This window comes from Xenopus laevis, chromosome 9_10L (assembly GCF_017654675.1).
Source record: "Xenopus laevis strain J_2021 chromosome 9_10L, Xenopus_laevis_v10.1, whole genome shotgun sequence".
Classification (NCBI taxonomy): Eukaryota; Metazoa; Chordata; class Amphibia; order Anura; family Pipidae; genus Xenopus; species Xenopus laevis.
In genome coordinates, this window is record NC_054387.1 from 12,398,358 (window position 1) to 12,425,166 (window position 26,809).

At 41.2% G+C, this 26,809-nt stretch overlaps 1 protein-coding gene across 12 annotated transcripts in view; it reads right to left on the bottom strand.

The window, feature by feature from the left end:
- The window catches only part of LOC108700905 (breast carcinoma-amplified sequence 1 homolog), a 59,709-nt gene extending 35,956 nt beyond the window's left edge, over nt 1–23,753 (bottom strand). For 4 of the 12 annotated variants that reach the window (XM_041576008.1, XM_041576011.1, XM_041576010.1 and 1 more), the window contains exons 1-4: nt 23,681–23,749; nt 17,466–17,541; nt 15,830–15,902; nt 11,625–12,211 (exon numbers count right to left, since the gene is read on the bottom strand). In XM_041576008.1, coding sequence (XP_041431942.1) covers nt 11,625–12,211; nt 15,830–15,902; nt 17,466–17,541; nt 23,681–23,709 — 765 coding nt within the window. In that variant the 5' untranslated portion in view covers nt 23,710–23,749. The other 8 variants (XM_041576007.1, XM_041576002.1, XM_041576012.1 and 5 more) reach the window with 7 other exon arrangements.
- Nucleotides 23,754–26,809: the final 3,056 nt, after the last annotated feature.

Below are 26,809 nucleotides of genomic sequence, written 5' to 3' on the forward strand. Positions count from 1 at the left end.
TTGAATTCCAGGCTTGGAAGCAAGTTTTAATTGCATAAAATTGCATAAAAAATAAGTACAGTGCCAAGTAGGGCCTCTTGTAGACTGCCAGTTTACATAGGGGCTACTAATAGCCAATCACAGCCCTTATTTGGCACCCCAAGGGACTTTTTCATGCTTTTGTTGCTCCCCAGCTCTTTTTACATTTGAATGTGGCTCACGGGTAAAAAAGGTTGGGGACCCCTGATCTAAGGGAAGCCTAGGGTGGAGGCCAGTTAGGGTGAGATTTGGGGTGAGTGCTTATTTGTGCCCTGGGTACCCCTGGAACTATAGCAGGGTGACTGTTACCCCAATGTTTCTATATATCTGTAACCTTGTTATGAGCTAAGGGGGCCCAGCCTGAAGGTCAGTTAGGGGGAGATTTGGGGTGAGTGCTTATTTGTGCCCTGGGTACCCCTGGAACTATAGCAGGGTGACTGTTACCCCAAAGTTTCTATATATCTGTAACCTTCTTTTTTTTTTATTAAAGTTTTATTGGGTTTTACAAAAACAAGCAAGATATAACATTTGTCCATTGAAGGACTATAACACAAACTTATACAGCTTAGAGAGTTAGGTGTCCTAGAAGAATTTGATGGTGGAGAATACACCTAAGCTGTTATTAGAACTAAGTAAGAAAACAAAAGTAAAACAAAACATATTAAGCTAATAATGCTCAGCTAATCTTGAAAGTTGAACAAGAAAGATAAAATTAAGGATATGCTGGAACATATAAGTGACTACAAACACATCACAAATGTAAATAAACTGTAACCTTCTTATGAGCTAAGGGGGCCCAGTCTGAAGGCCAGTTAGGGGGAGATTTGGGGTGAGTGATTATTTGTGCCCTGGGTACCCCTGGAACTATAGCAGGGTGACTGTTACCCAAATGTTTCTATATATCTGTAACCTTGTTATGAGCTAAGGGGGCCCAGCATGAAGGCCAGTTAGGGGGAGATTTGGGGTGAGTGATTATTTGTGCCCTGGGTACCCCTGGAACTATAGCAGGGTGACTGTTACCCCAATGTTTCTATATATCTGTAACCTTGTTATGAGCTAAGGGGGCCCAGTCTGAAGGCCAGTAAGGGGGAGATTTGGGATGAGTGCTTATTTGTGCCCTGGGTACCCCTGGAACTATAGCAGGGTGACTGTTACCCAAATGTTTCTATATATCTGTAACCTTGTTATGAGCTAAGGGGGCCCAGCATGAAGGCCAGTTAGGGGGAGATTTGGGGTGAGTGATTATTTGTGCCCTGGGTACCCCTGGAACTATAGCAGGGTGACTGTTACCCCAATGTTTCTATATATCTGTAACCTTGTTATGAGCTAAGGGGGCCCAGCATGAAGGGTGAGATTTAGGGTTGATGCTTTTTTCCCTTAATATAAAATCTGCAAAAAACTAAGTTGAAAAACAAATATAGTTGAAAACAATATGTCATTTACAGATATTTACACAAGATTCTAACAAGCTGATACAAGTTAGGTTACATTTTATGAGGGAGAGGACTTACCATCTGTCAGGTTAAATCACCATAAACCTCCCTCTGCAATAAAACTGTGGCTTGTACTAAATACATGTTGACAAAAACAACTTCTATATCCATTTGCCCCACTGCTAAATAATTATAATTGAATTCCAAAGAAATATAAGTCTTTTTTTCCATCCAGGGATTGTCTAAAAAAATCCTAGGGATTGAAATGAGTATACTGATGATATATGTGTAGGGTCAAGGGGGGATTTGTCCTAGGCTGACCCCATTGTCCGGAAAATGCTTTCATTATGTTCTAATTAGATAATGTAATAATCATTTAAGTTAAGAATACATGGACCCTTGAAGTAAGATTTTACCCACTGTTGATTGTGTTGATTCCAGGAATGTCAAGTCTGCAGACCTGAGTTCAACTCCGAGGATGAACCAAATGGCAGGGAGGGGTAACAGGTCCCATAAAGGCTGTATATATTTATTTATAGGCACCCCAGGTTATCTGTACCTCTGCAGAGAGCATCGTCTCCTATTAAACATATGAGCCTGGTTTGTATTTGACGCAGGGGAATTTCAGTCTCATAAAAAAAATATAAATATAAAGGAAAAACAACTCCAGACAAAGAGGTGATATGCTTCCTTCCCAAGGTCAGAGTCATGGAATGTCCATGGTTAAACAAGTATCCATTTAAACCTTTCACTCCTAGATTGATTTTGTGCCAGCTCCAAGCTAAACCCCATCTCTTCTGTAGCTGAGATTTACATTGTGAAACATTGTTGGTTTCCGACCTTGAAAAAGATACAGAATCCTCACTGTGTAGAGAACATCCAAAACATTTCCTTTGTTTTCCCTTTTGTTTTCCATCTGTGTTTGTAATGGGGGGGGGGGAGCAGCAAGAGAGAATGAATTGATTCGGGCATTAACTATCAATTATCCATCTGGCATATATAATATATGTTATATAATATATAAAAAAAAAATTAGTAACTAACAGTTAAAATTAACCTGTTGTGGAGTTGATCCTTCTGTCTTACCGTTAGAAAGATAGCTAGAATCTCAGCCATAAAGCAGGGCAGGGCTGCTGCTTACAATGGGGATCAGATAGGATCTGTGCAGCCACTGGGACAGAATGTTCTGTTATACAGATAGATAGAATCTCAGCTGCCATAAAGCAGGACAGGACTGCTGTTTACAAAGGGGATCAGATATTTTCTGTGAAGCCACTGGGACAGAATGCTCTGTTATACAGATAGCTAGAATCTCAGCCATAAAGCAGGACAGGACTGCTGCTTAACATGGTGATCAGAGAAGATCTGTGCAGCCACTGGGACAGAATGTTCTGTTATACAGATAGCTAGAATCTCAGCCATAAAGCAGGGCAGGGCTGCAGCTTACAATGGGGATCAGATAGGATCTGTGCAGCCACTGGGACAGAATGTTCTGTTATACAGATAGCTAGAATCTCAGCCATAAAGCAGGGCAGGGCTGCTGCTTACAATGGGGATCAGATAGGATCTGTGCAGCCACTGGGACAGAATGCTCTGTTATACAGATAGCTAGAATCTCAGCCATAAAGCAGGACAGGACTGCTGCTTAAAATGGTGATCAGAGAAGATCTGTGCAGCCACTGGGACAGAATGCTCTGTTATACAGATAGCTAGAATCTCAGCCATAAAGCAGGGCAGGGCTGCTGCTTACAATGGGGATCAGATAGGATCTGTGCAGCCACTGGGACAGAATCTGTTATACAGATAGCTAGAATCTCAGCCATAAAGCAGGGCAGGGCTGCTGCTTACAATGGGGATCAGATAGGATCTGTGCAGCCACTGGGACAGAATGTTCTGTTATACAGATAGCTAGAATCTCAGCCATAAAGCAGGACAGGACTACTGTTTACAAAGGGGATCAGATATTATCTGTGCAGCCACTGGGACAGAATGCTCTGTTATACAGATAGCTAGAATCTCAGCCATAAAGCAGGACAGGACTGCTGCTTACAATGGGGATCAGATAGGATCTGTGCAGCCACTGGGACAGAATGCTCTGTTATACAGATAGCTAGAATCTCAGCCATAAAGCAGGACAGGACTGCTGCTTACAATGGGGATCAGATAGGATCTGTGCAGCCACTGGGACAGAATGCTCTGTTATACAGATAGCTAGAATCTCAGCTGCCATAAAGCAGGACAGGACTGCTGTTTACAAAGGGGATCAGATATTTTCTGTGCAGCCACTGGGACAGAATGCTCTGTTATACAGATAGCTAGAATCTCAGCCATAAAGCAGGACAGGACTGCTGCTTAAAATGGTGATCAGAGAAGATCTGTGCAGCCACTGGGACAGAATGCTCTGTTATACAGATAGCTAGAATCTCAGCCATAAAGCAGGGCAGGGCTGCTGCTTACAATGGGGATCAGATAGGATCTGTGCAGTCACTGGGACAGAATGTTCTGTTATACAGATAGCTAGAATCTCAGCCATAAAGCAGGACAGGACTGCTGTTTACAAAGGGGATCAGATATTATCTGTGCAGCCACTGGGACAGAATGCTCTGTTATACAGATAGCTAGAATCTCAGCTGCCATAAAGCAAGACATGACTGCTGCTTACAATGGGGATCAGATAGGATTTGACTGTTTAATAAAGCACAGATAATATATTCCACCATCCGAGCTCCTAGAAGCCATTACATGTACGCAGGACCGCCATCAGAAATCGCAGGGCCCCGTACGACAACATTTCCTGGGCTGCGCCCACCGCAAGCCCCACCTACAGGTCCGCCCTCCCCACCACACAGTAAAAAAATATTGGTGGCTAGGGTTCCCACATGTTAATAAAAAATGAAAAAGATATTGGTGGTCAGGGCCCCCCATAAAAAAAATTTGTGGCCAGTGCCCCCCCATTAAAAAATATTGGTGGCTAGGACCCACATGAGAAAAAAAAATTGGTGGCCAGGGCCCCCCCCCCCACATTATAAGAAAATCGGTGGACAGGGTCCCTTAAACGTCCATGCCTTCCCGAAGTAAGCAGCTCTCAGAAAGATGGGGGGCCCGGCTAATCAAGTAAGTGTGGCGTGGCCAGGGCCCCCCTTACCCTCGGGGCCCCCTACAACTCTCCCCCCTGTCCCCCCCTGATGGCTGCCCTGCATGTACGTTAGAGGAACTATAATCACATCTTTCATTTTAGAACAACTGTTCCTTAAACATTTACTGATCCTCTGTGAATTCCAGGGCTGCTCTGGGATGGTGTCGGCCCATAACCCTATATACAACAGAGATTGTTATTCCACTAACAAAATCCACCTCTCACTTCAAGTGCCCATACATTGCAATTCATTTATGGTCCAACAATAGGGCCAGTGATAGAGCATTAGAAGGAAATATTCTGTTTATACTGAACGCGCTCCCTCGGGAGGGACACGTCACTGGGTATTAAAATGCAGAAATGCCACATATGCCAGTCTCTCCAAGGAAGAATGCACCCAGCTCTGTACAGGTCTGTAGGATGGAATGATTTATTCTCTGGATTGGGAGCACTACAATTCTGCTGTATAAATCACTCTGAGTATGACTACACTGGTCACAGAACCATTGGGAGGTTAACATGTGCAGGTTAGAAGAGGACTCTGTTTAAGAATGGAGAAATAAGGGTATCATTATCAGTATAGGAAGGGTTTCTTTAATATAAGGGCAGTCACATTACGGGATTCCCAACCAAAAGTGGTGGCAATGAATGGTATTGTTCAAATATACAGAGTAGGAATGTTCTGGGCACACAATAAGCTATACATTCATACTGTACTGTCTAAGGGAAACAATATGGCACCTCCTTCCCGTATGTATAAATACAAATATACAGAGAAGGAATGTTCTGGGCACACAATAAGCTATACCCTCATACTGTACTGTCTAAGGGAAACAATATGGCACCTCCTTCCCATATGTATAAATACAAATATACAGAGAAGGAATGTTCTGGGCACACAATAAGCTATACACTCATACTGTACGGTCTAAGGGAATCAATATGGCACCTCCTTCCCATATGTATAAATACAAATATACAGAGAAGGAATGTTCTGGGCACACAATAAGCTATACACTCATACTGTACGGTCTAAGGGAATCAATATGGCACCTCCTTCCCATATGTATAAATACAAATATACAGAGAAGGAATGTTCTGGGCACACAATAAGCTATACCCTCATACTGTACTGTCTAAGGGAAACAATATGGCACCTCCTTCCCATATGTATAAATACAAATATACAGAGAAGGAATGTTCTGGGCACACAATAAGCTCTACCTTCATACTGTACTGTCTAAGGGAATCAATATGGCAGTTCCCATCCAGGGCTGGACTGGGCCGGTGGGCCCCCGGCTCTTTTGCGCTGAGGGGGTTCGGAGGGGCACTGGACAGCAATCCCAGTGGGCCTCGGGCCCCCCCAAGCCGACCCTGCCCCCACCTGCATGAATAAAGCAAATCTACTGCAGTGTCCTGGCTCTTCTTAGAGTGCAAGGGTGTTTCCTAACAATGGGGAACATTACAAGAGTAAATCTGGACCAAAGCCAATATGTACAAAGCTGCTTGTCAAGAGTATTTAGAGGAGCATTCGCCTGTGAAGTGGCAACATCCTAAAACTGCCCAACTGAGCTCCTCTTACTGGTGGCGCAGTATCGCTCTAACACGGCTACTGAGGGAAACCCATATGGACACATATCAAAAGAAAAAGTTGTTTACACAGGGGTGCAGTGCTACATATTAACATTTAATTTATATTCATACTGCATAATCCTTACCTGTTTTTCTTTCAGGTTGAAATATACTGCAACTTAACCAAGCTGATTTAATATGTTCTTAGGTTTAAAGGGATAAGGCAAAGCTTGATAACGAATGAAGGCATATATTTATTTAAATGTCCCCAGAGCATAGCTCTCAGTATCTCTGATTAAAAAATTAGGGCATGTAAGGTCATTGCACAATATGAGTGGCTATCCACACTTCTAACTCCGCCCACTTTTCAGTAGACTGGGTTTGGTTTAAGCATGGGTGGTTTTTAATGAAGGCTTGGAAGGCTAAGCGCTGCCCACATCAACATTAATAAATCTCCTACAACACATAGAACAGCGCTATTATACAGTATATTAGATTGTCCCTGTATTTATCCTATTTGTTCTGGTGTATTACACATGGAATTGCCACTGTATTTATCCTGTTGTGTGTTCTGGGGTATTATATAGTTACATAGTTACATAGTTAAATAGTTAAATTGGGTTAAAAAAAGACAAAGTCCATCAAGTTCAACCCCTCCAAATGAAAACCCAGCATCCATACACACACCCCTCCCTACTTTTAATTAAATTCTATATACCCATATCTGTACTAACTATAGAGTTTAGTATCACAATAGCCTTTGATATTATGTCTGTCTAAGAAATCATCCAAGTCCCTCTTATAGTCATTAACTGAATCAGCATCACAACATCACCCGGCAGTGCATTCCCCAACCTCACTGTCCTGACTGTGAAGAACCCCCTACGTTGCTTCAAATGAAAGTTCTTTTCTTCTAGTCTGAAGGGGAGGCCTCTGGTACAGTGATACACTTTATGGGTAAAAAGGTCCCCTGCTATTTGTCTATAATGTCCTCTAATGTACTTGTAAAGTGTAATCATGTCCCCTCGCAAGCGCCTTTTTTCCAGAGAAAATAACCCCAACCTTGACAGTCTACCCTCATAATTTAAGTCTTCCATCCCTCTAAGTCTTCTCTCCAGCTCATTTATATCCCTCTTAAGGACTGGAGTCCAAAACTGCCCCCATACTCCAGATGAGGCCTCACCAGGGACCTATAAAGAGACATAATTATGTTTTCATCCCTCGAGTTAATGCCTTTTTTATACAAGACAGAACTTTATTTGCTTTAGTAGCCACAGAATGACACTGCCCAGAATTAGACAACGTGTTATCTACAAAGACCCCTAAATCCTTCTCATTTAAGGAAACTCCCAACACATCGCCATTTAGTGTATAACTTGCATTTATATTATTTTTGCCAAAGTGCATAACCTGCATTTATCAACATTGAACCTCATTTTCCAGTTTGCTGCCCAGTTTTCCAGTTTAGACAGATCACTTTGCAAAGTGGCAGCATCCTGCATGGAACCTATAGTTCTGCACAATTTAGTATCATCTGCAAGAATAGAAACAGTACTTTCAATGGCCACCTCCAGGTCATTAATAAACAAGTTGAAAAGCAAGGGACCTAGTACAGAGCCCTGCGGTACTCCACTAACAACACTGGTCCAATTAGAAAATGTTCCATTTACCACCACTCTTTGTAGTCTATCTTTTAGCCAGTTCTCTATCAAGGTACAAATACTATGTTCCAGGCCAACATTCCTTAATTTAACCAGTAACCTTTTGTGTGGCACTGTATCAAATGCTTTAGCAAAGTCTAAGTAAATCACATCCACTGCCATCCCAGAATCGAGGTCTCTAATTACCTTCTCATAAAAAGAAATTAAGTTAGTCTGGCAACATCTATTACACATAAAACCATGCTGGCACACACTCATAATATTATGATTTGATATGAAGTCCAGCATCTTATCCTTTATTAACCCTTCGAAAAGATTTCCTACCACTGACGTCAGACTAACTGGCCTATAGTTTTGAGGCTGAGAACGAGACCTTATACATGAAGTTGGCACTATATTTATCCTGCTGTGTGTTCTGGTGTATTATACATAGAATTTGCACTGTATTTATCCCACTGTGTGTTGTGGGGAATTATGCATGACATTTCCACTGTATTTATCCTGTTGTGTCAGAATGCAGCAACCCAATGTCCAAATCATAAATATAAGTTTAAGTGAAGCTTTACTAGTTAACACAAAAATGGGGGGGGGGGGAGGGTAATCACTGGATCACTATTCATTGTAAAAAAACAAAGGCACAGAATTCTGAAGAAAAAAAAAAAATAAATGCTTTTGTGTCGGGATGAATTGTCGCTTTGTGTATTGTCACTTCCCTTCGTATCGTTTTACTCCAAATCAAATAGAACAAACACGGAGCAGTTAAGATAGAAAATTCTCTGACAGAACAAGTTGGATCCTACTAATTTCTTGGTATAATCTGAAAACAAGTTAAACAGCTGTAAATCCGGGGTATTGTTTTCAGTTTATATGTGATATTTTTCACTGGAGATCTGCAATTAATTTAAAAACGAATACATTAGATTGCATTTTATAATTTGGTATTCCATAGTTTTTGTAGACCATGAGTTGCTTTGTAACACGGAAATAGCAAATATATTGCTTTCTAGAGATTAGCAAGAAGTAAGGATAAGCGTTACTGTCTGCTCTGCTCTCATTTCCCTACAGAAATAGGGATTGGTAACACTAGATAGGTACCTAATATATAAGGAGAGAGACAAGAGGAAAGTGTTGGAAGGGTTACTGTCTGCTCTCTCTCATTTCCCTACAGAAATAGGGATTGGTAGCGCTAGATAGGTGCCTAATATATAAGGATAGAGACAAGAGGAAAGTGTTGGAAGGGTTACTGTCTGCTCTCTCATTTCCCTACAGAAATAGGGATTGGTAGCACTAGATAGGTACCTAATATATAAGGATAGAGACAAGAGGAAAGTGTTGGAAGGGTTACTGTCTGCTCTGCTCTCATATCCACTTGAAATGAAGTGAGAAAATAATTAGCATTTTGCAATTAAAAAAGTATCTGGTTGAAATTTAACATTTTCATATTCCAAATGAAAGATTTAGGGATAACCAACTGGTATATATAATATATATAATAACACTGGACCCAGAGGCCCCCATTATTCTATATATACTGCTGACTGACTATATTGCCTCTTTGAATTTATTATTGAATTGCGGCTTCCAATTTTTTGGTGAATATCCGATTTTCAGTTCTGAAGCCTCCCTATGGAGGGCACTAAAGAGCTTTCTTGTGAACTATATTTCTGCTAAATGACCGGTTCCTGGATTTCTGCTGCTGCTTTTTATCAGGGGCCAATTAACCTGCCTGTATGTGTGTGTGTGGGGGGGGGGAACAAGTATACATGGAGGAAACCCACACAAATTGATATAGAATATAAACTCCAAATGGTGCACATGCTGCAATTGAACCTGTGACCCCAAAACTTCAAGGGAGCAGTTGTCCTACTGTCTCCATCATGTCCTACTGTCAACACCTTGCCCAACTATCTATCTTCCACTTCTGTTTCCATCTTGCACAACCATCTCCATCTTGTCCTACCGTATCTATCTTGCCCTACTATTTCCATCTCACTGCTTAAGTCTTGCCCTACTGTCTATCCCACATCCTTCCAACCTACACCTGCGATAAAGTGTGGCCCCACTCTATTTAGGGCCAGGGGAGGTTGTCTATTTGGACACCCTAAATCCATCTCTTATGGATCAGATCTACAGAACATGATGTAGAACAGCATTTCTGTTGTTAAAATTTTCATTAAAAAGATACTGTCATGGGAAATTTTTTTTTTTTTAAAACACATCAGTTAATAGTGCTGATCCAGCAGAATTCTGCACTGAAATCCGTTTCTCAAAAGAGCAAACAGATTTTTTTAAATTTAATTTTGAAATCTGACATGGGGCTAGACATATTATTGTCAGTTTCCCAGCTGCCCCGAGTCATGTGACTTGTGCTCTGATAAACTTCAGTCACTGCTGTACAGCAAGTTGGTATGATATCACCCCCTCCGTTTTTCCCCCAGCAGCCTAACAACAGAACAATGGGAAGGTAACCAGATAGCAGCTCCCTAACACAAGATAACAGCTGCCTGGTAGATCTAAGAAAAGCACTCAATAGTAAAATCCAGGTCCCACTGCGACACATTCAGTTACATTGAGTAGGAGAAACAACAGCCTGCCAGAAAGCAGTTCCGTTCTAAATTGCTGGCTCTTTCTGAAAGCACATGACCAGGCAAAATTAACTGAAATGCACCTACACAACAATATTACAACTTTAAAAAAATACACTTGCTGGATTTTATATCGGAGAGTGAATTATTTGCAGTGTAAACAGTGTAATTTAGAAATAAAAACGACATCATAAAAATCATGACAGAATCCTTTTAAGAGCAAATTGAATTTTAGATTTAAAATTGAATTCTAGAGGCACACCCCAAGCGTTAAAGATACCAGAAAAATAATGAGATTAATTTACTAAATGTGAAATTCTAACAGCACAGTCGCATGATCCCATGTAGAATTCAGCTCATGACTCGCCCGAAAAATGTGCCTGGTGCATCACTGACGTCATATCGAGCATCTGTTGCCTCTAGCACAGACTGAGCAGAACAGAAAAATGAGTTTACGACACATTTAAGTGGCAATATAATTCCATATCCTGGAGACATTTGCAGCCAAAGTGCCAATAAAATCATCACAGAACTGAGGAAAATGTATGATGGGTCTCTGGTACGAAGACTTGCTTAGTTCTAACATAACAAACCTAACAAAAAATATATACTTTGATGTTCCCGGGTGATAATATGTGCGGACAATTTGCAGGAGGTTGATCCACGGTTGGAAAGTGAGCCATGGAGCCCAGCAAACAGCGGCAGTAGGAATTTAAGCACTTGCACTCAGTAGGGAGTGTGGAGCTGGGACACTCTCATGTCTACTCCACCAAATATTGCGTTCTTCCATCCATATGAATCAAAAACAAAGGATTTATCTACTCTAGATATCTTCTCTACTGCCGGTCTTAAGTGCAGCTGGTGGTAACTAGATCTGATTGCCCTAGTACAAAACATATTTAGACAGACACACTTCAGTCAATGAGAAACATGGAAATGATGATGCCATGGCCTACAACGACTGCACTGACCTGTTGCCCAAACTCGACTAACAACTTGCCTCGCCTTTACCCTTGCCCATTGCTAGTCTAACCTCTGAAGTGAGTAAAATCTTTTGGACTTTTCTTTCTAATATAATATCTGCCTTTAAAGTGAAGAAGAAAGAGAAATAAGTTCCTTTGGCCTTATCCAGTGCAAGGGAGGATAGGCTCAGATTTTGAGAAAAGACTGTTCCAAACAATGTATAAAAATAATCATAGTCTTAGAACAATAGACTAACCTGAGCTTGAGCATTACTGGTCAGTGGCATACTCTGTAATCCAGCATTCTGTTCCACCATGATCCCTGCCTCCTCATTTTCCTCCAGTTGAGGTTGTTGAGGCTCTTCAATTTGCACTTTCTTTTCTGGCATAAATATCCTCTCGAAAAAGCTTATTTCTTTGGGTTTGGTAGGTGTCTCCAATTCATTGGACAAGGATGCGGCCAGTGGTGGCTCATTAGTAGCAGCTACAGAGGGTGGTGTTGCTGCACTTATGGCAATTGCAGAGGGAGGTGGCTGATTTTGGATCCCAGCGTTGCTTGCATTTGTCACTGATGTTTCCAGTACAACAGGTGTGCCGTTTTGATTTTCAGTAATAAGTGGTTCTTCTGAGGGAACTGCGGTCTTTACCTTCTCTCCTTCTAGACCATTGACTTGGAATATAGTACGGCCTGAGGGTGGCCGGGAAATAGAGAGTCTAAACTTTGATTGAGCCGTTGGTGCAGGTGGTTTGGAGTCAATTTCCCCATTAGAAATTGGACTAAATACAATCGTTTTTTGAGTAGATGAGATGATGCTTTTCTGCTGTGTCACTTTTTTGCCATCAACTAAAACAGATAAAAGTGAAAAATAAAGGTTTACACATACAGGGACCATGAGTGTATTGGGCAAGCACAAGTGTTGCATTGTCACAAAAATCCATAAGTATGTAACATAACAAAAGCTAGCCATAATAATTATGAATTATCTGTTATGGGTTAGGTGCTTTTTTTTTTTAATTGATAATCGAAGTCCCCTTTAAATACGAGTTAGAAAGTTGCACCCCCCAAAAAATACAGGGACGGTTTGCCTTTACCTGTATTGTGCTAATTTCAAAAACTTCAAATAGTATTAAGCCAAGCAATGAAAATATATCGATGACCTTTTTCGTATTTTAACTGTTCTGCGCAATAAACTGGTTGACCCCAGCCATCTCTTGCAGGTAAAAACACATCTGAGTGCCCAAACCTGAGTTTGACTTCACCTTGTTTAGAGTGGATTGAGTGGACAAATTATCCTGTTTCAAGCACTATAAACTTGGCACTTGGTTACTTTTCTTCAGGCCTTTGTGAGCACTGGAATTGGCATGAGACCAGACACACCTGTTTGACTTTAATATTTTAGCTATGAAACCTGTGAGGTTAGACGGGAGGAGACACAATGTTAAATACTGGAATTTGCCTTAATGTAATGTTTCAGTGGTGGCCATTGACATTGCACAAAGTGCAGGTGACTAGTATCTCCATGAAAATGAATTAGATCTTTATCCATGGGTATCCTTATAGATTTTACCCCTATGGTTAAGTGTTTGCTATTTATACAGGGGTGGAAAATGTGTTAATCAGGCCAAATAATTAAACAGATCAGTGGTTATAATCCTCATCCAAACTACAGGTATGGCAGGAACCATCCAACAGAAAGAAGAGCTGAGTTAAAGTAATGAAGGTCATTAACAACCATCTAATGCTTATATATGTTGGAATCTGCACCAGTCTGGTATGAGTTATGTTTTAGCTGGGGCTGCTGATTTTGGTACACTTTCTGGGTTTAACTAGTACAAAAAGAAAAAAAAAACCTTTACATGGTGTGACTGCCTGCTCACTTCCTAGATGGTCATTTATACAACTTAATCAGAGTTGCACGTCTGTTTTCACAGGAGAGGGGTATGGAGAAACAATGCCTGTTTTGTTTAAAGGGGGAAGGCATCACAAAATATCTCAATGTCCTTATATATTGATAATGAGTTGAGTGCCGCGGACCTGTTGTCTTTTTCTGCATGGACCTCACCCCCCACAGTTGCTACAAGTTGCTGATGCCTTTTCCTCAGACACTATTCCTTATGATACATCAGCTAGTTGAGCATCTTCCTCACTTCATCTCCTGCCCCAAAAACTCTACACCTTTCAAAATCACTGACGTCTCTTCTTCTAGTCATTGGAGCCAAAATGTTGGCCAACTGGACCTTTCTCAATCCTACCATGGGGTCCCTTCATTTGCCATGACTGTCCAGCAGCTTCTAACCAGCATTGAATGCCTGTCCCTTAGCATGATGGGAAGATGGACTGCCTCATTTATTCCATGGTGCAAGCCCCTCAAACATAGTTATTCTTCCTAACTTTCTATCTACCCTTTCCTTCTGGTCTATTCAGGAATCAGTTTTAGTTCCCATCTAAATATATCCGAATTGTATCTAGAGTGAGATGGATATATGTATATACCAGTAGGTTATGGGACACATTGGTGTAATTATCTGTTTTCATTTTATGTACTCCCAGGCAATTTTGGAATTTAGCCCAAGCTGTCCATGTATCTGTCCACGGTGAGTCACATGGAGTAGATACAACAGCTGGTATCAGACCAGCCACCCAGTTCCCAAACACTAATAGAGGTATCTGCACATCTAGGCAGCAGGGCGTAGGCAGTGAAAGGAGCCGTACCAACTATTTGTTTATTCATTGTATGTTATGGCTTAAAGTCCACATGGTTTAAATAACTCACAGTATTTGCTGTTAACACCTTGCAAGTCAGCTGGGCAGAAAGGAAAACATATCCCATTTATAAGACTCTTTATATTCGCTCTATTAGTCTGTAAGTGCTGGTTATTCTGCTTGTGCTTATTCTTATGATAAAGACTAACCATTATGAGCAACCTCACTCAATTACTGAACTCCCTCTGTTGGCCAAATCAGGATCAATGGTGAGATGCTTATTGCTCAGTTTAGGTTAGAGACTGTTGGGAATTACAGCTTCTATGTAGTGTCTCACAACTGTGGCATAAAGCCCCATATAATCTGCCTACATATCAGTACAATCTTTGTATCACTTGTAGTTCAACAGATGTGTTTTTAAACTACAAAACTCAGCAAAGGAACATGTTGATTGACTGCTCAACACATGAGAGAGAGAGGTCACAAAAGAAATATGAATTTTACTCTAGAGCAGTTAGGAGCCAATATTGCCAATCAGTTTAGCCTTTCGGAATTCCAGTGAGAACGCATCATTGGCGCATGGGCTCAACAGAGGTCTGCATGTCCATTAAACAAACCCATTCTGATGTCTATGGCCATCTTTACTGCGTCTGACCAATCAAATCAAAGATTTGGGGAAGCATCTCCCTTCATCTGATGAAACGGGTATACAATTCTTGCTCTTAGTTTATACAATGCAGGGATACGCCCCCTATGGGCATCACGTGAAATAAACATGTTCATGAAAACAACTCTCCACCAGCCAAGACCCAACTTTCATGTATGTTTTTTCCCTTCTTCTAAGATCTAGGGTGCCCAGGGCCCACCGAGCCTGTGCATGCAGGTGTGTGTTATGGATGCGACCGGGTTCAGGGAGGGAGGTAAGGAGAAGGAGTCCAGAGAGCGGGTCTGGGCCGGCAGGTCCAAAAGAGCCAGGGCCCACCGGGTTTTTTCCCGGTGTCCCGACGGCCCAGTCCAACCCTATCTGTGAATCACAAAACATACAAAGCATTATTGTAATTGGGGTTTTGGCTGGAGGAATTGTGACTACTGACTACAAAGATTAGTCAGAAGGAGCAGCAGAAGGAACAATTTATATCAAGTCCAAAATATTTTTGGACTTGAAAATATAAAATGTAGATATCCAGAAATGAATATATATATATAATGCCTGGCAGCATGTGCAACATGCCTATACAGCACTTTACAGTTTACTCATTATTATGACATATTTATTTTGGAATGGATACGTTGTTAACGTTTCTGGAAGCCTGGGTTGAAGCTCACACCCTGAATATACACAAGAATGTTGACATATTTAAAAATAAAAAAGAGAGAGTTGGTCCTGCCCATGTCATGAACGAAAGGGAGAAACAGCCGATGGCAGCAAAGTGCCAGCAGCCAAAGGCGGGGGGAGGTCAATAAGTGCCACATCAGAGACTCCGACAATGTACTGTCCCATGGATATTCGTACAACGTTATGAAAAGCATGGAAATTCCCAGATATCAATAACAGAATTTAAATTGGCAATACCTGTAGCAATTGGGGCTGATTCCTGCCTTGTTCCCCCAACCATCAATGCAAGGCAGTTTGGGCTCATCACCCTACTGCCCCTCTCATTGGTCTTTTATGCAACAATAATAACAATACTGAAATAATAATTTATAGAAACATGATTTCTTCTTCTAAAATGTGATCTGTGGTTCTGAAGAAATTACCTTGGTCAGTGCTTGGTATGACTTTGACTAGTGTAGCATTCTGTAGGGGGACTGATCCATTCTGAACTGCAAACTACAATAGAGAAGAGAAAAAAAATGAACATTTTGTTGGCTTATATGGACTTTAGGGCACTATTTATACAGAATCAAAGTTAGAATGAAGGTTAAAGTTTGAAGATATAGGTTTTTATTTAATTTTCCCAATTTTAAGAAACATTTCATTCACGTACAACTGATATCACTTGAATCAATTTATAGAAAACTTTCGTATATTAGTTCAATAATATTTGGTCAAAAATGTATTATTTTCTGGGATGGGTAGAATACCATTTAGGCAAAAATAGAGAAGGAATAATTTATATTTCACTCCTTGTCAATAATTTTATCAAAGCTGTTGAGATTTTATTGAAATATGGAATTTAAATAATGCTGTGACATTCGATAATACATCTACCTAGTTCCAGGGGTACCCAGGGCACAAATAAGCACTCACCCCAAATCTCACCCTAACTGACCTTCAGGCTGGGCCCCCTTAGCTCATAACAAGGTTACAGATATATAGAAACATTGGGGTAACAATCACCCTGCTATAGTTCCAGGGGTACCCAGGGCACAAATAAGCACTCACCCCAAATCTCACCCTAACTGACCTTCAGGCTGGGCCCCCTTAGCTCATAACAAGGTTACAGATATATAGAAACATTGGGGTAACAGTCACCCTGCTATAGTTCCAGGGGTACCCAGGGTACAAATAAACACTCACCCCAAATCTCCCCCTAACTGGCCTTCAGACTGGGCCCCCTTAGCTCATAACAAGGTTACAGATATATAGAAACATTGGGGTCACCCTGCTATAGTTCCAGGGGTACCCAGGGCACAAATAAGCACTCACCCCAAATCTACCCCTAATTTTGGTTAAGATGCACACAATTTGTGGCTAATTCTGCATCGTATGAACCTATAGTGCAGGTTATTTTTGTTGGTTTAGAAAACGTATGCATTGTTACAGTGTACAAGAAAGGAATGTTAATTCTCTATGGATGACATCCAAATTATGTTGTGCCTTTAAGCAAGAATGAGGGAGCTGAATGCAGATATTTTCATAGTCTGACTCATAAACATCAGACTTCGGCAATTTTTTTGCATTCAGTTTAGATATTTCATGTGAATGTTTATTTAAACTTGATAAACTGGTTTAACCTTGGTCACCAAAAACATAAAATTCATTATGTATAAAAATGAGAGTTCCTTATACTCATTAAGATTTAAGCATTATATGCAAAGAATTTAAAAGGGCAAAGACAAAAGGTCAGATTCGGGGAGATTCCTCGTGAGGCTTTGGAAAACGAAGCAATTCGAGTGCAATCCCGCCGGCGATTTGCATTCTAGCTGGCGGGAAGGCAGTTCGGGGAGATTAGTTGCCCCGAAGAAGAGGAGATTTGTCGCCGGTAGACTAATCTCCCCGAATCTGTGTGTCTCTGCCCTAAGAGTTCCTAAAAAAAATTAATTTTTTTATTTAATGAACAACATTGGGGTCTGGTACAAAAATGTTTTTAAAAAAGGGTGTTTTTGTTCTTAAAGGGCTTTTAGTTGCCCTTTAAGATTGTATATTGATAGAACTCAAAGAGCTCTGTACCTGCTTTTCTTGGACTTGCACCTCCTCATCTTCTGATCCTTCTTCATGACTAAACGAATTTCCCATGATGATCACTCTATGGGGAAAAAATAAAAAGATTTCATTCTATACACATTAGTTACAGAACAACGCGAACCTTGGCATTTGCTGTGCATTGATTTCAGCCCACTGTTGATTGGACCAAGAGTTATTATTTTATTGTTGCTCCTAATGAGAACATCATGTTTCAGCTTTGAAAGGAAACATTCCTTTTTTTTTGCCTTCCTCTGGATCAACTGGCAGTTGGGCAGGTTAAAAAAAAAAAGTCAAAAGGTTGAACTTGATGGATGTGTGTCTTTTTTCAACCTAACCTACTATGTAAAACAGAATTAAACTGAGAAATAGGGAATCTTCCACCACTTTTCAAGCTTATTTTGCTTTATTTCCTGCTTTTCTGCCAATTCTATTTGAGCTTTTTATGAATTATCACCCGACATTGGTAGAAGATCTTTGGGTGCCCATAGCAGGGTGTTACACCAAAGTTCAACCCCCTACTCCAAATAAGACCCATTGCACATATAGGGGGTTATTTATCAAGGTCCGAATTTATCTCAGTATTTATAATATCAAACTTCGAGCAACTCGGAATTCCCAAATGGACCTTATTTATGAAGAAAAAAGTCAGAAAAAAGAAAGGTCGGGCAAACTTTGGAACTTTCCCCGAAAACTCCAAATTGTTCTGAGTTTTCCGCAAAAACTGTGTTTTTTTCTGAGTTATCTGAGTTTTGTGCTCGGAATCCCCAAAATCATCAGATTCGGACATCAGCGCAGACACTGGGACCTTCCCCATTGACTTATACAGAACCTCGAGAGCTTTTAGATGCCGGGGTTTCGGATTCTGAGTTTTTAGACCATTGGACTAAATCTCGTTTTTTTTTTTGCCCCGAAAACTATGAATTATTCGAGGTTCGGCTATATGGAGCTTGATAAATAACCCCCATACAGTATATACATACTTATACAGACCTGTCTATACTCTCACCTGTAAGTATATATACAGGTACGGGATCCGTTACTCAGAATTCTATAATCTAGAAAGTTCCCGATTACGGGAAGGCCATCTCCCATAGACTCCATTTTTATAAAATTATTCACATTTTTAAAAAATGATTTCCTTTTTCTCTGTAATTATGAAATAGCACCTTGTACTTCATCCTAAATAAGATATAACGAATAAATATTGGTGTCAAAAAATTCCTATTGGGCATATTTAATGTTTAAATGATTTTTAGCAGACTTAGGGTGGTGGCACACGAGGCTACGGGGGGAGATAAGTCGCCCAGCGACAAATCGCCTCTTCTTCGGGCGACTTATCTACCCTAAATGCCTTCCCGCCAGCTAGAATGTAAATTGCTGGCGGGTTGGCTCTCGGAACGCTTCTCCCCCAGTAGCCTCTGGTGCCACCACCCTTAAGGTATGAAGATCCAGAAAACTCCAGGTCCTGAGCAATCTGGATAACAGGTCCCATACTTGTACTATTAACTGTGGAGCTTAAAATCACAATAGCCTTGGATATTATGCTTGTACAAGAAATCATCTATTCATTAATAGAATCATCTAGTCTAAAGGGGTTTTGTTGTTCTGCGCATGCGTCTGCCCTGGGAAATTTGAAGAAAGAAGAAGGAGGACGATCGCTCTGTGGTAGTCACTGGAAGAATCCCAGGCCGGTACTCCCATATATATATATATATATATATATATATATATGTATATAAAATATCGCCCAGCTACTCATTATGATTCCTTATGAAAAATACAGAAAATAATTATTAAAACTGAATTCATACGCATGATGTTTCCGTACCTTTTCATTGCTTCTCGTGATGAAATAAGCTCATGAAAATCTGTCCTGTGAAAAGTTGATCTGGGAGGACCGAAGTTTTATCGTCGCTATCTTATAGAGTTCTGGTAGATCTGCCTGGCACCAAGAGTCACCGCCCCAAAATCAAACTCACTCACTGTAACCATGTAGGGGACTGGTGTTGTTATACAGTAGGAAACAATTGGGACCATTGCTCATACACTAAAGCTGGCCATACACTGAAAGATCTGGAGGTCACCAAATGAGTTGATCTATTCTATGACCACCTTGAGATGGGGATATCGGATAACAATGGTGGGGATATATTCAGTTGAGTGAGAATCAACAAGCCAATGCAGTCCTCTCCCTGATGGAATTTTAAACCTGCCCAACTGATATCCTGATATAGCCTATTTTCAGCCATATATCAGATGGGTAGGCTAAACTCTGAAACAAGGCATGTTCAAAGAGTGGAGACTCTCTATGGTAAAGGTTTGAACATTTAGTTTGATGATTTACTAGGATTGAGACACCTTCTGAAATCTCTCTTTTTGGAGTTTCAAGTTTTGAAGTGTTAGAAGCAACCTAAAGTCACGGTTTATTCAAAACTAGATCAATGTAAAGATCAATGTTTTACTGGAGTGCGTCGGGCCCGGGGCCCCCCACTACAACACCAGAAACGTCTCTCTATACACCTGCTGCCCCACCACTGCCGCCATAAATTTATCCTGGACAGGGTTTGGCTCTGGGCCACAAAGGCCTTAGTCTCCTGATGTCCCTCTGGCCCAGTCCAATGCTGAGAACTAGACCTGGAGCTTCACCTGACATAGGGGTCCACCCATAAAACCTTCAAAGGAGAGTTGCTGAGTGATGGGAGAATTATGCAGAAAGTAGTCTACATTCCTAGACAAATTGCAGTAGTTTCTTTCCAGTTCTCAAATTGTAGACGAAAAATAATATTAAACTACACAGTAAGGGTAAATTGCATGCGTGTCCATATACATACTACAATAAACCATAGCCAATTAAGAGCATTAGAAAAAATTCACATGGCTAGACCAAACTTTAATCAATCAGAACAATCAGCACAATCATAGAGTTAGACCAACTTGTACCCAACCTGAGCATTAGCTCATAAGTGTGAAATGGGTCTGTTGTTAGGAAACTGATCAGCACACTGGCTTGGCCGTGCCTTTTAAAGCCCAATGGGTAAAAGTCCCCATAGATTCAGTCTCAAAGGGATTCCATGTTAATGAAAATTGTAGGAGCAATCCTAGAATTCCTTCTGCATTAGATCATTCACTACAGTTTATAAACAACTACAACTAGTATTTTGTAGATGGATGAATTCTAAAGGCAACTGCTCTTCTTTTTTTAAATAGATAACTTAGTGCAAAGTTGCTCAGAAAAGGTCCAGCTAAAACATACAAAAAGTAAATGCTTATGCAACATTACAGCTGTCTGAGCATTCTGCAACATGGAGCTTTATTTATCAGCCCCCTTGGTTCTCCATGTGACTTACGCACAATTTCCCACCCAACATTCTCCTTCGTCTGACTTCAGCAGTTGCCCCAAGGACTAGATTAGGTTCCCACAACATACTAAGCCTCCTGCTGCCAAGATCAGACCTCCAGGACTGTGTATTGTGGGGAAAGCATGCGGATGTCACATGAAAAGGCAAGAGGATCTAAGGCTCATAAAGCAAGAGGAAACAAGGATGCTGCTGCATTGGGCAGCTGTGATATTGGCGTGATTGAACATTCCAGGCAAAAACATTCCATCCTCTCCTGACCTGCAGTCACACCTCTAGGAGTAAACATGTAGTTGTTCCCTTGCAGAGAATCCATAATAAGCTACACAAAGGCTGGAAAGGTCCTGGACAAAGGAAAATACTCCTACGGTTGGAGTGGTTTCCCAACCATCAGGTGCAAATGTAGTTAAGTTACCTGCAATAAGCCACAGGGTTATTTGCTGCACCCGTGGATAACAATGATACTCCAGTCACCAGTTGGTTGCTATGGGATACTGCCCAGTTTTAAAATTGCCAAGTGTTTAGAAATACTGTGCTGTGCTGAAATACTGAGACATGAAGTTTCCCATAACACTAAAGACAATAAGACTATTTGGTTATTGAGACCCTGATCGCAAGTGCAAGAGCATCCCCCTTAGAGCTCATTAAAAGAGTGGTTGGATCCAGGTTTGGACTGGGCCAGTGGGACACCGGGAAAAAACCCGGTGGGCCCTGGCTCTTTTGGGCCCCACCTCGCTCCTGCGCTCCCTCTTACAGTCTTGCAGCAGCGCATACAGTGCATGCACGCGGGGAGGGAGTAATTGGTGGCACAAAGGAGTTTGTTCCTGGGGGGCCCGGGGGATGGTGTGGGGGGCCTCTTAGGCTGCAGGCCAGCTGGGTTTTGGGCCCCCCCCGTCCGACACTGGTTGCATCTGGGGTCTGGCTGTACTCTTCACCTCGCACCAGATAAAAAATCTGACGCTCACTAAATTGTGCGTCTCACTGATGTGCAAGTTCATCTGCCCCTAATGAATACAGTGCTGCCAAATGCAGTGCGGGTGCAAAGTGGCCATTATATTGCAGTTTACACCCTGAGCTGCACTGGATAAATGACTGCTTATAGAGGCTGATACATGAAGAACATGAAGCATTGATTCGGTTAGTTGAGATCCTAAAGGGCTCATTTCTAATTGCTGCCTCCAGAGCAGTCTTCACAAATGGACGGAACTGTGAGTATTGATGTTATTTATTAAAAGTACTGTCTGATGAGTCGAGAGCAAGTGAGCCTATTGACACTGTTGAATCCTGGAGCTGACGCTTCCATAAAGGTGGTGGCAATTCCAGGGTGCCCAATGCGGCCAGTGTCAATAGTTGAAGCAGTCTTGTGCCTGAAGAACTGAGTGAACACGAGTTATCTTGGTATTGACTGACACAATCCCTACAATCATGAGTGGCATTATGACATATAAACACACATTGGGGTGAAAACACTGAATTATTATTAAACTATTGGTGAATGGAGATTTATATAGTGCTTTCCACACTGTGGCTGTGAATTAACCCCTAAGAGTTTAGAAGCTCTTAGATAAGATACTATGGACTCTGAGATGATACACTAAGGAAGTCACAATGGCAATGGAGTAAAAGAGGAGACTGAGATGTTGAGAGAAACTAAGACATTGATGCAGTGATTAACTACCGAGGATGTGATTTCACCCAAATCCCCATCCCCTTGGGGCTTCCAGAGTTGCCATAAAGGCATATTGAGGGTGGAATGGGAAGGGGGTATTCAAGCAAGTGTTCATCCGGGGGTCGAGGGGTGGTGAGTCTGGGCAGGGCCTGCACCCAGGCCTGGCCATTATGATGAGCAAAGTTTTCCGCCAAGTTTCGCCTCAAAAATGACTAAAAATGAAGAAATTCACTAAAGGCTGAAGTGACTAACGTTTGCTAGTGAAGGAGATAGACTCTAGCGCTACTTTGCACTCTTACGACAGGAGAAGTTTTGCCAGAGCGAAAGAGCGTTACTTCGCAGATTCACTAAGAAGCGCCTTTTAACAACGTTAAAAGGCGATGGCACTCCAAGGAAATTTAACAGCACAACAAAAATGTAAGCAATGGTGGAGGTTTAATAAATCCTACATTTCGGTTCCTAACTGGAACCTTCGTCTTCCCGTTTCCCTGACGAACGAAGGATTTATTAACCCTCCACCATTGCTTAAATTTTTGCCGTGTTGTTAAATTTCCTTGGAGTGCCGTCGCCTGATGCTGAATTTATGTATTGTATATGTATATATGTGTATATATATATATATATATATATATATATATATATATATATATATATATATATATATATATATATATATATATATATATATATATATATATATATATATATATAGTGTGTGCATCAGACATTTGCTTTCATTATTTAAGCTGCACCATCCCAATCTAACTCTGATAGGTTCCTATACTGTACAACATTGTCCATTACACAGGGAAGCCAATGAAGCCAATGAAGCGTACCTGGTGCAGAGTTTTGCTGGTATCAGTGTATCCACAATACTGGGGGGCATTTTCGTTTATGGGCACCAGATTTGCACCTATTTCAGCACAGCTACTCATAAAGTAAAGTTCCAACCACTGAGTTAATCTCACACAGGCGTATATTCCCTTACCTTTGGGGCACCCGTCTCCTGCCGTCCCAGCCTGTCCCCAGAAATTGTGCAGCTTCTGAACCTTCACTTTTGCTCCGTCCCTTACCTGTTGCCTTTACAGACCAGGTGCATTCCTCCCACACCAAAGGGTGGAGCAGCCTCCTCTATGATTGTAATTTTCTGTACTGGAAACTCTTTGTGTACTCACATGGTTTGTGTAACGTAAGTGCAGGTCATACCTCCTCCAGCCTATTGCTCTAGTGATCTTGTTCAGTTACAGGTGTTTGTGTACTTTTCATATTCAGCACAGCAGGAACACGAGTCTTCTGTGGAAGAATGAGCCTTGTGTATCACCAAACAGTCCTAATATCATGAATATTCATGTCACATTTGCCCTTTAGGATTGCGTGTTTGGCTTATGTATTTGAGTGAGCAGATGAGAAGAGTCTTTATTCCAACCGCAGGTAAATATTTTTTTTAGAGCATTAACCTGTTAACAGTTGCGGGAATATATATATATATATAATATATATATATATATATATAATATATATATATATATATATATATATATATATATATATATATATATATATATATATATATATATAATATATAATATATATATACAGTATCTATCTATATATATATATATATATACAGGGCCGGATTTACATAGTGGGCACCCATAGGCCCACTGCTGTTCGTCACCCTGTCCCCTCCCCTTTATTCGTGCAAATTTTCATCATCAATGGGGATTGGCGCATGGGAAATTTAAAAAAATGATTGTATCTCCAGCACATCCCCAGTGTTTTTGAACCAATGTTGGTATGGTTGGGCAGCATGCCGCCCCCCTAAAATCCAGCCGCCCTAGGCCCGGGCCTAGGTGGCCTTTCCACAAATCCGGGCCTGTATATATATACACACAGGTACGGGATCGGTTATCCAGAAACCCGTTATCCAGAAAGCTCATGGAAAGGCTGTCTCCCATAGACTCCATTTTATCCAAATAATCCAGATTTTAAAAAATAATTTCCTTTTTCTCTGTAATAATAAAACAGGAGCTTGTACTTGATCTCAACTAAGATATAATTAATCCTTATTGGAGGCAAAAGCAGCCTATTGGGGGGTGTTTAACGTTTACATGATTTTCTAGTAGACTTAAGGTATGGAGATCCAAATTAGGGAAAGATCCATTATCCGGAAAGCCCCAGGTCCCGAGCATTCTGGATAACAGGTCCCTTACCTGTATAATGTACTCACTAGTCTCTTTTTATTAGCTCTTTTGGAAATCTAATTTCCAAATTCAGAAAAGTTACAACAAATGAACTTGCCAAAGGCTCCTTTTTTGTAAATTTTCTTTAAAGGAGAAGGAAAGCTACAGACAGTTTATTGGCAATAGATTAGTCGCAATAGTGCAAGCTATAAGACTATATTTATTCTGCAGAATGTTTTACCATACTTGAGTAATAGCTCTAGAAGCTCTCTGTTTGTTTAGGATAGCAGCTGCCATATTAGCTTCTGCACTGGCCAGCATTTGTTCAGGACCCCTCTTATTTCATCACAAGATGACAGATATAGGACATGATTAGAGGAACCCTAGAATTATCACCAGTTAACCCATGCCTGCAGTTGTGCCCAATTCATCAGAGCAGACCGAATTGGTGCTGGACACTAGATGCCACTAACAAGCTTATATGGGTGCAGCTACCTTTGTAGGTAGGTTAAGGTTTGTCTAATCAGAACATAAGAACCTCCATATAGATATATGAAATATTAGAGTATACACGGCCTAAACCATGCAGTAACCAAGCATGAGAACATTGACTTGGCTTGACCAATCAGTAGCCAATTAGAACATGAGAACCTTCTGAACACCAGACTAATTGTCAGCCAATCAGGACATGAGAACATTCACTACGCTAGCCTAATTGGCAGCTTATCAGAACATGAGAACATTCATTGTGCTAGACTAATCAGCAGCCAATCAGAACACAAGAACATTCTCAGTGCTAGACTAATTGGCAGCCAATAAGAGCATGAGAACATTCTCAGTGCAAGACTAATTGGCGGCCAATGAGAGCATGAGAACATTCTCAGCGCTAGACTAATTGGCAGCCAATCAGAACATGAGAATATTCACTGCACTAGACTAATTGGCAGCCAATAAGAGCATAAGAATATTCACAGTGCAACACTAATCGGTAGCCAATGAGAGCATGAAAACATTCACAGGGTTGACCAAGCTGTAGCCAATCAGACCATGAGAACATTTGCAAGGTCAGACCAAGCTGCAGCCAATCAGAGCCAGGGCCGGATTTACATAGCGGGCACCCCTAGGCATCTTCCCTTAATTTGTGCACATGCACACAATTTCATCATCAGGTCGGGAGTACTGGGGATTGGGGCATGGGAAATTCCAAAATGTATTGTATCTCATGATCAGTCCAAGAGCTTCTGAACCAATGCAGGTGTGGTTGGGCTTCATGCCGCTCCCTAAAATCCTGCCTAGGCCCGAGCCTTGGTGGCCTTTCCACAAATCTGGGCCTGATCAGATCATTAGAATGTTTAAATGGCTTTATATCCTGCACAATGAGATCATAGCCACATACTCAGAGAAGGTTCAAATAAAACCTTTATGAGTCTTGATTGATTCCACTGAGCTCGGTTTATGGCATATAATTAGGGGACCCAGATGATAAACCAACATTGAATACTGATATCATGGTGATCCTGCTCCTACAGGGACTGTGGTTTTATAAGTACACCATTCAGGGTGGGGTGAGAGATATGTATTTGCTCTCTTATCAGAATAAAAGTGAATCAGAACCTTAAAGATTAACTATGATTATAAAATGTTGCTTGTCTGCTGCTTGTTTGTGAGGCAGTGGATTAGAAGTTCAAACCATTAGTATGGTGGACGGTTGGCCCACCAGGATAGTACAATGGTTCTTTTACCTTTGCCTAGGTCACTGCAGGAGCTTCATAGTTGGGTCTCCTGTCTACAATGTGCTCTGCTCTGTCTAATGCTAGTGTTGTATGCTCCTATCCAATTAAAGTGTAATGTGCTCCTGCCCAACCACAGTAAGGTGTGCCTTTGTCCAATCACAGTGTAGAGTGCTTTGTCCAATCAGCAGTGTGATGTGCTCCAGTGTACAGTTAATATGCTAGTTCTCTGTACAAGGAGGCCATCATAGCATTTTAAGCCCTAAGCATCATGTGACCCTGTACTGTTCTCCCAATACTAGGTGAAGGGAGCAGACACAAGAAGATATAGAGAAGGTAAAGAGAGAAGGACCACAAGTTGGCCCTGGTTCTGACTGCATTGTGTCTATGG